The 14,874-nt window shown below is 38.4% G+C and overlaps 1 protein-coding gene across 3 annotated transcripts in view; it reads right to left on the bottom strand.

Moving 5' to 3' along the window:
• The window catches only part of plxna4 (plexin A4), a 259,710-nt gene that overhangs the window by 46,830 nt on the left and 198,006 nt on the right, over nt 1–14,874 (bottom strand). For all 3 annotated transcript variants that reach the window (XM_078942272.1, XM_023952327.2, XM_023952326.2), the window contains 5 exons: nt 14,037–14,136; nt 13,318–13,432; nt 5,938–6,138; nt 5,100–5,196; nt 3,395–3,585 (listed from right to left, as the gene is read on the bottom strand). In XM_078942272.1, the coding sequence (XP_078798398.1) occupies nt 3,395–3,585; nt 5,100–5,196; nt 5,938–6,138; nt 13,318–13,432; nt 14,037–14,136 (704 nt within the window). The remainder of the gene's footprint in view (nt 1–3,394; nt 3,586–5,099; nt 5,197–5,937; nt 6,139–13,317; nt 13,433–14,036; nt 14,137–14,874) is intronic.

Here is a 14,874-nt window from a genome sequence, read left to right on the forward strand (position 1 = left end):
AGTAACACAGTTAGTCTCGTCGATGACACCAGGCTTCAGGACTGCCAGGGAGGATATATATTTATTAGTTCGTTTATCTGGTTGTTCATTCTCCCTACTGAGATATTACCATATTTCCGTACAATAGGGCGCACTTAAAAGCCTCATTTTTTTCAAAAACAGAGCCCTATATATAGATTAATTCAGGTTGTGCTCACTGATGTTGAAGCGATTTTTATTTTGAGGAGTACAGGGTGCCCTGTCAAAATATCAGTTTATTTTTATTTTTATGTGTAACTAACTAGGTTGAGATTAGCATAGTCATAGTAACTTTTGTTTTAGCAGTATCAAATTGTTTTTTTGTGTTACAAACAACTTTGGGAGTTACATGTATGCTTAATACTCTAACGTGTAGCGTGTTACAATCAAGTTCTTGAATTACTTCTGAACACATGTAATAAAGTTTGCCTGACTTTTCTCTGACTCTTTTGACTCACTTTATCCTTCTTATAGTATGGTGGTTAGAGTTTGAAAATAGACCAATCATTGACGGTGCACCTTATAATTCGGTGCATCCAATACGAAGAAAGTATATGACATTCATTTAGAAACAAGGGCGCAACGCAGGCCAATATCATTTCCCTCCAACACCTCATGTTCTTCAACTCAATTAAAAAAGCAATATTTAAAATAAAATTAATAATTACAAGGGAAATATTGAAGAGAAGTGGTAGAACTTCAGGAGGAAAAGGGTGAAAATGAGTCGTTGATTAGATTTGTGACTTTGACAAGATAACTGACGTCTTGGTAGTGGCAAACGCTATCACTCCTCACTTTCCATCTTTCTACGCGAGTCTTTGCCTCTTATAAGGCTGATGAGCGATGTCATTATAATGAAGAGCATTAGAATGCATTAGAGACTGGGTTGTCCTGGGAAAGTCTTTACTTCTCACCGCTGACAGTTTTAATGGGGGATGTGGGAAGGCCGCAATATGTCCCGGCTACAGCCTCGGGGATGTTAGGAGAAATACGGCCTGTCTTCGAGAATAAATCCACTGCTCTGACTGAAGACAAACACTAGAAAGAAGGAGTGATAAAGCATATCTGACTGACAGACACGGTTTAATAAGTGGAAGGAGGGAAAAAGTGTTGCTATCTTCTTCTAACCTTCTTCAAAGCAGAGCATATATTATTTAAATAAATCTACATGAATGCTAGCCTTTTCCTGATAGGTTGACAAATCACAGACTTTAAAGGACAAGGCTATGTTTTACAGAAAACTATCAGGGCTTCAAATATCTTGTAATTCATTTTAAGAAAAGAACTGTAAAGTTTTGGTTGTATGGAACAGAGAGCATCAAATAATTAATACGTTTTCTGAACATGTCTGATATAGTGACAACTGTAGACGTGAATATGTTGCAGTAATCTCATTTAATTAGAAAATAACTCTACTTATCTTAACCCACAAGAACCCATACCCACTGTTTCTAAAAATTAAAATTATGTGTATTTTACCACAAACCAAGTGGACCACAGAATCCATTTCTGATCTCACCATGAGCTCTTATGGCTTAAGATCCAGTGGCAGAATCCCTATTTAACCAAATCGGTGAAGTAAGTTGGAAAAAATACTGGTGCATTCAGTAAAACATAAGAAGATATAACGTGAATTGTTAAGATGAGTTTTTTGAATGGAGACTTTGTTCATGTGCAGACAGGTACATGAAGGAGAAGAATTTAATTTTTGTTATTTTTATTCTATTCATGCCCAATAAAATTGATAAATCACCTCATTTGTGTCTGTCCACCCTTACCCTGCATTCTTATCCTGGGAGCATTCCATTATACTTTCACAAAAAGAAATAAAGAGTACCTGTTTGTTTAATGAGAAAAACATATATAGGAGTTGTGTCTTCTCCAGACCAGCTTCAAGTGACAATAATTTTCAAAATGTTTCACACAGCTATCCATGAGTGATCTGTCAACCCTAAGCATAAATCTACTCCCCCCCCCACCAGTAAATATGCAGCTTTCTCTTCTTTTTTCCTTCATCTTTCTGTCTGAGCATCATCAGTCTCTTTCAATTTTCAACAGCATAGGAAATGTGTTTCCTGAGGACGTATGTACTATGTACTGACAGAGTTTCTATTAAAGTTCACGTAAAAGAAAAGTCTTAAGGTGTATTCAGACTGGGCACATTTGGTCCGCTTAAAGTAAACAAGAGTTTGTTTTCCCTGATGATCTGGAACAAATTTGATGTTTGAATACAACCAAGCGGACCCTGGCCTGGGACCAGGAAGCGCTCTCTGACCCATCTTTGGAGGTGGTCTCGGTTCGTTTCCAATCAAATTGAGCTTCAGTTCGCTCTAAGATTTCTCAGTCTAAATACAATCCATCTGCGGCACGGAACAACTGAATCATAACGGACACCGTAGCGGACGTAGACAATGTAGTAATGTAGTAACAGATGAGCCACTGACAAATGTAAAACAACGATTGTCATGTTATCTAACAGAATAAAAGCTTATCTGTTAGAACATTTACTTTAACATAGCTGAAAACGCTTTATACATGCTTTTCTGTGTCTCATCTCGTGGCACGTGCTGCCCTGACGTCATCCTAAAAGTTACCTTGTAGTTCCTTAACAGAATTTTCTTCAATGAATGCCATAACGCCACAACAATGAGACACAGCAACTCATTGAAATGTAGTTGGAGAATTCAGACTCATAAACCATTATTAACGGGGAAAAAATTGCTTCTTTTTTATTTATTTATTCATTTATTTGCTTGCTTCTAGCTGTTTCCAGACAATCTACCAGGCCAAAAAAGCCAGCAAAAAGTGTTGAGCCTGACGTTGACATAGACTTTCAAAATGTGTGAACCAAATATAAAGTTTGAATGAAGTAAAAGCACCGGGCTTTCATAACTTGTCTCTAGTTGCTTCCCCCCCCCCTTTAAAATTCCTGACCAATGAGTGAAGTCACATGGTTTTGTTCACAAGCTTTAGTCCGGGACAAGACAGTTCCCTTGTCGGCACTCTGAATACAGAAAGGTTCAGGACTTGATCCAGGACCAAATGCAGTGGATGCAGTCCACAACAACAGATTTTTCTAGTCTGAATACACCCTTAATTTTGCTTCATGCTATTCATTTTTGCCGTATAAAATACACAGAAACAGCCTAAAACACAGTACAAACAGCTTATGCTATTATTTTTAATTGATTAACCGACACACACCATTAGAGTTGACATGAATGTTTAAATCAGTGAGCCATAATTAAAGTGTGCATGTAGCGTAAGTAAACGGCACAGGCATTGCTTTGTTTCATGTGAGCACTGATTTGTCAGAGCTGTACTGTATAGGTGGGCATTGATGCGTGCCTCTCCTGAGGTTTTTTGCAGCTCTCACCTGTGTGATCCGTGGGTGGGTGCACTTGCTGTTGATGCCGTTGGGCTCCAACCACTGGTTCTCGGGGTGGGGGCAGTCTTGCTTCAGGGTGCAGCGGTTCTCTCCTTTACACCAAACGCACCCAAACAGCGGGTCTGCCTTTAGACACAAACCACAACTTCCACGCTGGGCGTCACACTTGTAAAGGTGGACTGTGAATGTAGAAAACAAAAAAGCAAAGGAGGTGAAGATAATGAGGGAGGGCAGTAACATAAGGTGAGGAGTGGAGGAAAGCAACCAACCCCCTGGACCTGATAGCACTGCAAATCCAGGTATGCTTATTTTGGCCAAATCCCAACAACTGTCAGAAATCCACACATAAACAATACCTCGACAAAATCTCATTATGTTTTCATCTATTGTGAACTCAATCTCTGAGATTCCTTCAATGCTGCCTCCTGCTTCTACTTTACTCACCACGCATTTACCATCTCATCTCCATGGTAACATGCCTGCCATTTTCCTTTTAATTGCCATTAGATATGTGTGTGATCTGCCCATCAAAAATGCCCTAGGAGCCACTTCCCCCGCAGGCGAACAAAAGTAGGAGGAGAATTGCTGAGCGCTCTGTTTCAAGCATCTCCTTCTTTTTGCAACTTTTGTGGCTTTGATTTTTTACTTATGCTGAAGGGTATGTTTTGTAGACAGCTTTTGACTCAGACACTCATGCTAACCACCACAAACACTTCACAAACTTGCCTCACAGCACAGTGTCAATTTGGCATGTAATCCACAATTTAACAATGTTTTTCATGAGCCTGACTTCACTGCTTCAAGTGAAAATGAGCCACCTTCCTGTCGGAGAACCAAAACCCCTTGCATGTTAATTTATTTTATTTTTTGTTTTCTGTTGCCACATGAATAACTTACAGTGATGAAATGCTACTGGCAAAAATGAATTAAGCTCAACATTTGAATGTCTAACATTTAGCTCTTAACTGTCATTCTGCAGATGCCATGAGTTGGTGATGAATTACGCAGGAAGAACAAGTGACAGACAGGAAAATACATTTTAGAAGGAATCCCTTTGTTTTCCTTAAAATTAGACAGGGAAGATAAATGAACATTCCCTGTATATTCTTCATTCTGATTTTATTTATTTATTTATTTTACATGGATAATTAATATATTTTGTTGGTGCTTTGTCAGTATTGCCGTTGGAGAAAATCAGCATAAAATGAAACAAAAAGAAACAGGAAGTATATACATTTTGCTTTAAGGCAGTGTGACAACGTGCTAAACCCCCATTGAGATGTTGACAGAAGTCATAAAAAACACAACAGAAAAGATGCATTGTGTGAACAATTGAAAAAAGAAGATACCGGAAATTGGAAGCCAAAGCAGTGATGTGCAGAATTGCCAGATGGACCCAAATAACTACTATAGGAAAATCTGGATGTGTTAAAGTTAACCACTCTTCATGGCAACATCAGGAAATGGATGCCTCACCTCAGCACACCACCCTCCTGTTGCCATGGAGATGGGCTCCAAGGGCAACAATGGAGAAGCAGCAGCTTTCCTGTGTGTGTGAGTGTGTTTAAGAGAGAGTTTGTAAGATACTACATCTATCAAGTGTACTAATCAGTTGAGGATAGATGCAAGTGCAAATGTTGATGCTATTATCTGTGTTGTCCTAATTTGTGCACCTGCTTTTATGAACACTCACCTTTATTGTGGGCAGGGTTGTCAATGCAGAAATCTCCATTCCAGATGACGGTCAGCTCTACGGGAAGACTGCTCATCTCCATCCCATCGTAGAAATACTATCACCATGACAACCCCAGGAGGAAAGAGAGACGGTGGAGATTGTGAAAGAGGGAAAGATCAAACTGTCCATTATCGCCACATCCAAAGCAGGTTTACAATCATGCTTAAGAGGGGGGGACTTAACAGGTGGCTTTCCAAATGCAAATACAAACTAAAACACACACACACACATTAGTGTGTTAAGACTGTTACATTGGCAGCATAGAGGGTTTTTGCTATCCAGTTTTGTGCTACATTACACTTCCCCCTTTTTCCAGCTAAGTCAAAGTACATTTGTTATGAACTGTGACTACGCCTACAGAGCAGAATGACGCGCATGCTCATGAGAATACACACTAGAATGATGAAGATAGACAGGAAGATGGGATGTTATTGTATCAACAGACGATTAGCATCAAGACTCGCATACAGCCTTTGTCATGTCTGCCGTCAAAGCATTATTTAGTCACTGAATAGAGGATCATTGCAGGATGTCTGTGCAAAAAAGACAAAGTTAGCTCTTATCTCATCTACCTCTTGTCTAGATGGGAACACAAAACTCCCTAGGCTAGAAACACTGTGGATGTAGCAGTATTCGTTTGGGAGACAGTGAAAAGATTTTGTAGACACTTATCAGGTAGTTTATATAAAGAGGTGTTTTTATAGTGATTGTGTTTGTATCTGTATCTGGACGGTGGCAGTGGTGTGCGATGATGTAGCACAGAAGCAGACACCTTAAAAACACCCATTTTCCTCACCGATGTGTTTTGACACTGTACTGAGGAGCTGTTATAGCGGAGAGCAGGAACCCGATGTTCATTTCCTTGGATGGTTAACACACACTCATAACCCTTCTGTCCAGACTGGGGCTGGGGGAGATTCTTCGCTCGGAGGGTGATTGGCTTCACTACATTGACTGGCACCAGAATTCGATCTGCAGGCAGAAGCTGAGGACATCCCTGAAAAAGACAGATAAAATAGAAGTTTAACAAAAAAAAATGATTAGAAATTGTTTTGGGAAAAAGGTTAATTGTAGTGCTATGTTCACATCGGGCATGTAACGCATATTCTTGTAACACACGTTTAGCCCATTGTGTTCACACTGGAGAAGCAGGGAGAGGCTTCTTCTTGTTCTTTCACTACTGTTTACTAGCGCATGTCCACCACCTACAGTTGGAAGATGCAAATCCTTACCCTAAATCACCACCAAATCCAAGTAGATAGATAACTTTATTAATCCTCAAGGGCTATTTGGTTAAAACTGCTCTCCAGCAGAGCAGATAAAAGACATGACAGTTAAAAAAAGTGTGATAAAAATGAAGAAAATAAAATAAAACAATAAATTAATTCAAAGGTGACTGTGAGACAGGTACCTCCCTAGGGTCAAGAGTAGCCAGTCAGACTTAAAAGCTTTATAGCACAAGGAATAAAAAGATGCAGAGTGTTCCATGTGAAAGGGGCAGAAAAGACAAAAGACTTTTTCCCAGGTCAGTACAGGCAAATGGATCATCAAGAAACAGATGGTCACTGGAACGCAGTCCATTTGATTCTACAGTCCTCAGCTAGATCAAGCTGCATATGTAGGAAGGTAAAAGTCCAAGAAGAGATTTGTAAATAAAAATGCACCAGTGTTTGAATCTCCCAGTGGACAGAGAAGACCATCCCACTCGAGAGTACAGTTTGCAATGATGAGTTCAGGTCTTACAGTTTGTTACAAACCTCAAAGCAGGATGATACACAGAGTCAATCTTACTCAAACATTGAGCTGTAGGACTCATATATAAAAGGCCTCCATAATCTAAGATGGATAAAAAGTTTAACTTTCAACATGCGCTTAATGGCTGTGCATTTTGTATGTGGATCCCAAAAACGGTCTTAGAACTTGCATTGTCACGAGCGAGAGTTTTGGACACCAAAGGCCAGACCGCACTGATAGAAGCGTTTACATAGACTTTTCATTGGAAGCTTAAACGTTGTCGAGGGCGGTGTGAATCTAGCTTTGTACACATGGTTGTTTATGCTTAGTCTCATACAGAAACATCTTTTAAATAGGTTTTAGCAGATGCATTTTGGCACCACAAAAAGTTGATCACAGAATGTGTCAACATTTGTATTTGTATTATAAAACAAGATATGCCAATAAGAATTCTTGTCGACTCAAGTTCTACGATCCAAACACCTTTGAACAATCTGAACAGACCATCTTATAATTTTTCTCTATTTTTCTGAGGGCAATTGGTCTTATTTTTTAGATGTTGAAAGCTAATTTGATCAAGGCGGATGGCCTTTATCATATGCCAAGTCAATTTTAAGGGCTCTGTTTGATAAATATTATTATATTAGATTTGGCTGAATTTTGATTAATAAGTAAATAGACTAAAAATAAATGACACATACAGAAAAGACTCAGACAAACCCTCATTTTGCCAGGATCCATGCATAATCATATGGTAATATAAACTGAACAGCCAATTAATTTAGAGGCAGAGTATTTATAGATCACCTATGAGTAACTTGAAGAATGAAAAGAAAACAAGTGAGGAGTTCTTAGAAAAAGATGAAGAAGACAATAAAAAGGGAATAAAAAACGATAAATATATAAGACAATTATTTGAGGAGAGAAGTGAAAGTAATGATAATTCTATGTCTTTGAGGAGTTAGCGAAATGCTTTGTTTGGGTTAAATGGTATGCAAAGAGACAGGAAAATAGACAAAAACATAGAAAGAAATGACAGAAAAGGAAGAATAATTACTAAAAGGTGTATGTGACAATAACAGCTTTGGGATGTGAAAGACAGAAGAGGAAAGGAGCTGAAAGAAGGACAGCCGATAAGGTGAGCCCCCTCACAGATTGGGGGGCGAAGCAGAACAAACGAACTGAGTGATAACACTTGTTTGAAGTTCATTAAAAGCTACTTGATTGGGTTAGGCTGAGTGAGTGACTGGATAGTAACGGGGTGAGAGGAGAATGCACCGTGACACTATTCACAGTCATTATAGATAAATGACATGCAGAGGGAGTCAGTTAGCTCATTGCTAGAGGAGAGGAAGGTGGTGGCGCACCAGTGTTTGTGCTTTCAAATCTAATTTTTCAGGAAATGAGGGGGTCATATTTGGAAAATGAAAATGAGTGGGAGAGCAAAGAGAGATAAACTCCGTTATTAATCACATCTCTTCCTTTTAATACACTTCTACAATTAGGACCATAAATCTAAATGCTGGTTTTTGGGACACAGATGATAATGAGGTGACAGTTTTTACACTCTTCACTGACAGAATGTGCATGCCAAGACTCTAATCTTTTAAGTTAAAATTAGCTATAAAGATTATAGACTTTAATAAATACAAATTTGGACAAATACTGGCAAAAAACTTTGTCATAGGGACCACAAAATTAGGAAGACAAAATAATTTACTGACTTTTGTTGTTAGGTATTAAATAGCTTTTTGCAAGTCATGTTTTTTTTTGTGAAGACAGTATAAAAAAAATTACAATATGATGTAAAACATCAGTTTCAAATAAAGCCATTCCAGCATTTGGCATACGATAGCAGGATAACCTAAATCCGTTATTGAAAGATAAATGAGGCTGCATGAGTTTGAAGCTAAACTCAAAACAAAGGGCATTTAGTATTTTGCAATATTGTGATAAAAAACAATTGCATTATTTCAATAATTATATTTGCAAGGAAATTAAATAAAGCTGCCCTTAAGAGTTTTTATTCTTATCCACAAAATCTATAGGCATGACTTGCAAATTATTTGTGTTTTTTGGCACGTACATAAACAAATGCCTCCACACTGCTTTAAAGCAGATAATTATCATCTATTGTGATTCTCAACACTACTTGTTTTAATAAAAGGAGATACTTCAAACAAACACAAATGTTATATAAATAAATGCTGCAATGTTCATGTATTAGGCTTTACCTTCTATTTTGCGAAATGACCTTGATTTTGACAAACACATTAATAAGGCAGTCGCAAAAATCAGACTATCATCTTAAGGATTAAAGATCTAGTTTATGCATTCATTCATCTTTAATCAACTTGAATACTGTAACAGTGTTTTTACCAGACCAAGAACCAAAAAATCAAACAGGAAGCTGCTGCTTATTCAGAACTCTGCAGCTCGGGTTCTCACAAGCACCACAACATTTAGACCACATCAGTCCAGTTCTGAGGTCTTTATAATGGCTGCCTGTCAGCCAGAGGATAGACTTTTAAGTTCTTGGTCATTTTTCTTACCCTATTGTCAGATTTTTTGTCTATTTAAAGAAAATATTTCCAATTTTAAGAATTTTTTACTTATTTTTTACAGAGAAATTCTGTTCTTCTTGATGTTCTTTATATTTTTTACTTTAATGATCACTCCTTTAATTTTTCTTTTAGATGTCTCTTTTAATTGTTTTATGCAAAGAACTTTGAATTGTCTTCATACATAGAATGTGCTACACAAATAAACGTGCCTTACCAAATAGGTGTCTAAAAGATATTACATACCATTTAATTTCCTATATTTTTTATGTCATACGTGTAAATTATAACAACCAAATCTAGTACGGAACCCATGTCTCTATGTGCAGTTTCAGTTCACTCAAAAATATTCTTTTATGGTTAACAAACAAGCTTTCTGACCTATATAATTTATTTTATGTGTGCTTGTCAGTGAGCTTGTGAATGTACGTCAGTGACAGTGCAGTAAGAAACTGAACTGAAAGGCCAAAAAGAAGTAATAGCACTTGTGAATTGCATGACTCATTATAACCACAGTTAAAGCCTTGGTGTTTGATAAAACAAATTCTTTTTTGCTGCATAATTATCATTTTTTTTTTGTTCATGACTTATTTTTTACAATAATCCCTCTTTAAAGGTGTCCTGTGTGGATCATCCCATACACATTCACTGACCCCTCTCATTTTTTTAAACCTCCCAGTGATTCTCTACTTCCCACTTCTCTCTGAGTCCTGTATTTTTATGGGGACCCACTTAGATCGGATAATTAGAGGCTGGTGGGAGGTGTGAAGGGTGGAGATAGAAAAGTGACAGAGAGTAGGACGCAGAATGGGAACAGTGAATGTAAAAGCCCTTGGCATAGCTTGAAGGTAAGATGGGAGGAGGGGGATGATGGCGAGAGAAAGCCCATAAATATCGCAGTGCAAGGTGTGAAGATGAAGAGCAGCTAAAGTTTTTACACACATCTCACACATGCACGCACACAAATGCAGTGTGGTTAGCAAGCACTTTCCAGTCTATTTTATCATATCTAAATGAGCCTGGGGCAATGACTCTCCAGTTTTTGTTCTCTCCCTTCACCTCCCTGTTGCTGCTCCGCCTATATTTTTCCAACTTTTTATTCCCTTTAAAGTTTTCCAAATATATATATACATAGATTGAGAGAGAGCGAGAGAGAGAGAGAGAGAGAAGTACGAAAAAACTAAACACTTTGCTTGCTTGGCATCACCATAATGTTAGCCCTGAACCTCACTTAAGTTCTAAAGTCATGTGGTTTGTTTCAGTGTAGGAGATACACCCGTTTTGGTCGACTGGTGTGCATGACTTACTTTCTTGTGGGCAAGATAAACCAGAAGGGCTCCATAGAAATTAAAATTTTCTATAACAGAAAAAATGTTTTAAAAAGCTCCTGTTAGTCTGTATCCATTGAAAAAAAAGTATTGTATGGATTGTAATTTTCCCCATTTAAACAAAAACGTTTTTTAAGTGCTTCATGTTTATATCACGTTGAATTTGCAATTTTACCAGATTTTTTTCCACGTCTTTAAAGTATTCAGAATCCACTTCATCTTACTGAAAATAATCCACACATCGTCAGCAGTAAGGCATGACTTGATTTGAATCAAACCAAAAGAAGTCTAACCACCATTTCCTGTCTAACATAAGCCATTACCATTGACATTTAGCCTATTTAATAGAATTATACGGAACGGTTGATCAATGTGTTTGTGTTAAATAAACTACTCAGCATTGATCACCACAGGACAATAAAAAGTAAATAAAGCAATGGAATGGCAGTCCAATAGGAGTTGGGATATAGTGATTTGTATTCAGTCACATTAATATTTGTGTTTTTGGAATCTGCCTACCAGCTGAATATATTAGGAGAGGGTTTGGCAGCAGTTCAGGATATGAACGTGCTGTGTTGCAGACAGCAGTAGAAGAAAGGGAAATATCCTCCTGTGGTTTTCATCACACAAAGAGAACAGGAAGTATCTTCAGTTTCATCAGTTTCTTATGGAGAAACTATGTTTGTGCTTTAAAGGTGCTGCTGCAGTCTGAGGGAGAGCTCAGTGTGCAGGTAAGCAAACACTGTCAAATAAACAAGCACAATCCATTCATATGAGAATGACTGGTGTGAAAAACAACTACTGTCTCTCTTGAAAAAAAACAAAAAAAAAGGCAGTGGTGCTGCATTCATTGTTTTCAACAATAAAACAGAGCTCTTAAGTCCTTGAGATGTGTGGAGGGCAAACAGGAACATGACCATGGTTAATGTGCCAACAGAAAAGTGTCTGATCCCTCTGCCCACATCACTACTGGCATTTATAAAAAGGTATCAGCTGAAGGTTCACGGCCGGCTGTAACTCCACCCTGCAGTGCATACTAACGATATGCTCAAACAGTAGAGAGATTTTGCCGGCCTCAATCATTAACATAGAGCTAAAGGATTACTGAGCCTGAAATCCCTTAATTGTAATAGTATACAAAAGTCTGCAGCTGGAAGAGGCCGTCTCTTTTGATAAAGTTGACTTGTTTCCTTTTGTGAAATTTAGGAGTGATCCTCTGGGTGGTGAGTTCTTAAGCCTACATGTGCGTGTCTAAACTACTAATTTAAAAGTGGATCAAAAAATTTGGATGAAAAATGCGTGACCCTGGATTTAGGGGGTTAATTAAAAGCAAATTAAAAGTAATTAAGCCTGCATAACACCTGCTTTTGCCTAAAACAGCATGTCAAGAAAGGCTAATAACATTGTACAAAACCCTTCTTTGTTGTGTTTTTTGGAGTGAGGAACAAACAATAAAGGATTTGTACATTATTATCCTGAGTAAATATTGACTACCAGCATCTGGACTAATTGACAAAGTATCCCTGCAAAGATTCCTGTTTAGGCTTAGGTAAGCAGATGGTTCAAGGAGATAACAGACATGGCGAAAAAAAGAAAATAATGTGGTTTGTGCAAACCGAATGGCTCAAGGGGGGAGATCTGGTGGAACAAAACAATTGACAGCAGACTGTTCCTGTTGTGTGACGTCCGCCAGCCCAAACACGATCACCGGTGATCTTCATCACAGCTCACCTCGGGGTAGGATTAACAGACCAATAACTTTCCGTTAAACCTTCCCCCTAGAAAATCTGAGAGAATTAGAAGTGTAGTAGAGTAATACTACAGGTAACCACACACACCTCCACTTCACAGAGTGGATTTGCAGATGACCAGGCATACAATGCCCAGAAGACCAAATCCCATGTGCATATCCCTAACCCATGACCTCCTGCTTTTCCTTGAAGGCTTCTGGCAGGAACAAAATCAGAGCAGATTCCTTTCTTATGCCGGGCTTGAAGACTCTTACGGAATATACCCCTTTCAGTAAGTGGCTTGTCCTCTGCAGCAGAGCAGCCTAATTACAGTGGGCTCTGCTTCGACGGGAATAGAACTGGCTGCCAATATTATTGATAATTCACAAAGACTAAGCTGTCACAGGGAATAGGGATGGGCATATGGAAATGACTCAGTTTTATTAGCTTCCACTGCCCTTTGATGTGCAGTCAAGAACAAGACATGCCAGGAGACTCATGCCAGATGGAAGCAATGCTGCTGAAAGGTGTCTCTGTGCTTTAAACACAAGTCTTTGCATGTGAAATCTCAAATGATAGCTATTAGTCCAACACTGCCAAACAGTTCCCTTCCATTTATTTCACAAAGTATTCAAACTCAGCTGGCTCTGTGCAAACTGACTGACTGGACATGTACTGCATTAAAATGGGGAATTTTTACATAAAGAGCTTATTTTTACGTGTCTTTCATCTATGAATGAAATAAGGGTTATAAGACTACTAAAAACTGAACACAAAAGTGCATCACAAAAGAAAAAAAACGAAAGATTTGTGAGAGGCTCACCTCAGGGTTCTTGACCCGCCCTTCCTGGAAGGAACATGTGCTAGGATCGTGGGTGCAGACGTGCCTGTACTTACACCAGTGGCACTGGTAGGGACTGCTCACACATGACACACACCTAACCATGAAAAAGCAGAGGAATGACCCACTTTTTGATAAATATTCAACAAAAACAGATACATACAAGAAAACAGCTTAACATGTCCAATTCTTTAAAGACCCATCTCCAATGAAAATAGTGTTTTTGGTGTTTGTTCCTGTGGCATTTACTTCACGATGGAGGATATACAGTACAGACCAAATGTTTGGACACACCTTCTCATTCAAATGAATGAGAAAGTGTATCCAATGTTAGGTTGGGGTTGTGAGTGGCTGTAAGCAAGTGGGAGAGATTGTAATTTTTAATGAATTACTGCTGCTCTGCAAAACAATGTCCTAGAACAATTTTAAAATAAATCAAAATATGATGGGAGTGGGACTTTAAGTGTCCATTGGAACATTTTAAAATCCAAGGCAGGCTTTCATCAACATGAAAATTTTGAATTTAGACAAGATATCTGCAGGCAAGTTCCAACAAAAAGTGTCAAGGGAGAGACACAACCTGACTGCAAATGTTGCAGCCCTTTACATTCCTGGAACCTATTTTATATATTTCTAGCATGAAATTGGTACAAAACAAGTATATCAGACATAGCCGTACAGTTTTACAAACGTGAACTTACGATTTGTGCACACTGCAGTTGTAGAAAACAAAACTGGTATTTGCAAATGCCAATCCGGTCTCTTTAGACTTGAGAAAGAGCTGCACAATCTGGTGGTCACCTGCAGAAAAGAGATCACAGTCAGAGTTAATAAGAGTAGAGTCAGAAAGAATTTCCAGATAAACTTTTTCGGTTTTCATGCTTAGATTTCCATTTAATTCCTGAATATGGATTTGTACTGCTTGGCCATATTAAAGAAAACTGTGAGACGCCACAGGTCCATGGCTTGTTGCAATAGCAAGACAAAATCTTGAAAGGGAAGCAAAGTGGTGAAGCATTTTTTTTAGGTCAAGTCTCCCTGTCCCTCCAGCTGTACAAGAAACAAAAGTTGATGCAGACAGCTCTCCCCTGGGATCCACAATATCCCCCCTTGAAATGTCTTTGAGAGTGTATTTGACAAGGTAAAAGGAAAAAAAGATGAAACAGCAGTTATGTGTATTTGTGTGCAGGTCTGTGTGTGTATGAGACTGTGCCCATTATTTGTTGTGTCCTTTTGTCTGGCACTAATGAAGTTCATGTTTAATTCAACACCATATCCAGATATGTAACTGCTCTCTATACATCCTTCTCTCATACTCACTATGTCTATACACAGGTTTCTGCACTTCCTTCAACACTGTCACGCCTCCTCCCCCGTGTCTTTTTCCATCTTTCCAACAAAGAAGGAATCATTCATCAATCACTGTAAAGGACCACTGACAACAGCTCTGTCCTAATTAGGCCACCTAAATGTTACATTGAAGCCTGCTCACTATATCCTTGCTTCCTTCCCTTCACTTTGTCTGCAATTTATCCTTTT

Source organism: Oryzias latipes, chromosome 23 (genome assembly GCF_053564925.1).
Source record: "Oryzias latipes strain Hd-rR chromosome 23, Olatipes_Hd-rR_3.1".
NCBI lineage: Eukaryota > Metazoa > Chordata > Actinopteri > Beloniformes > Adrianichthyidae > Oryzias > Oryzias latipes.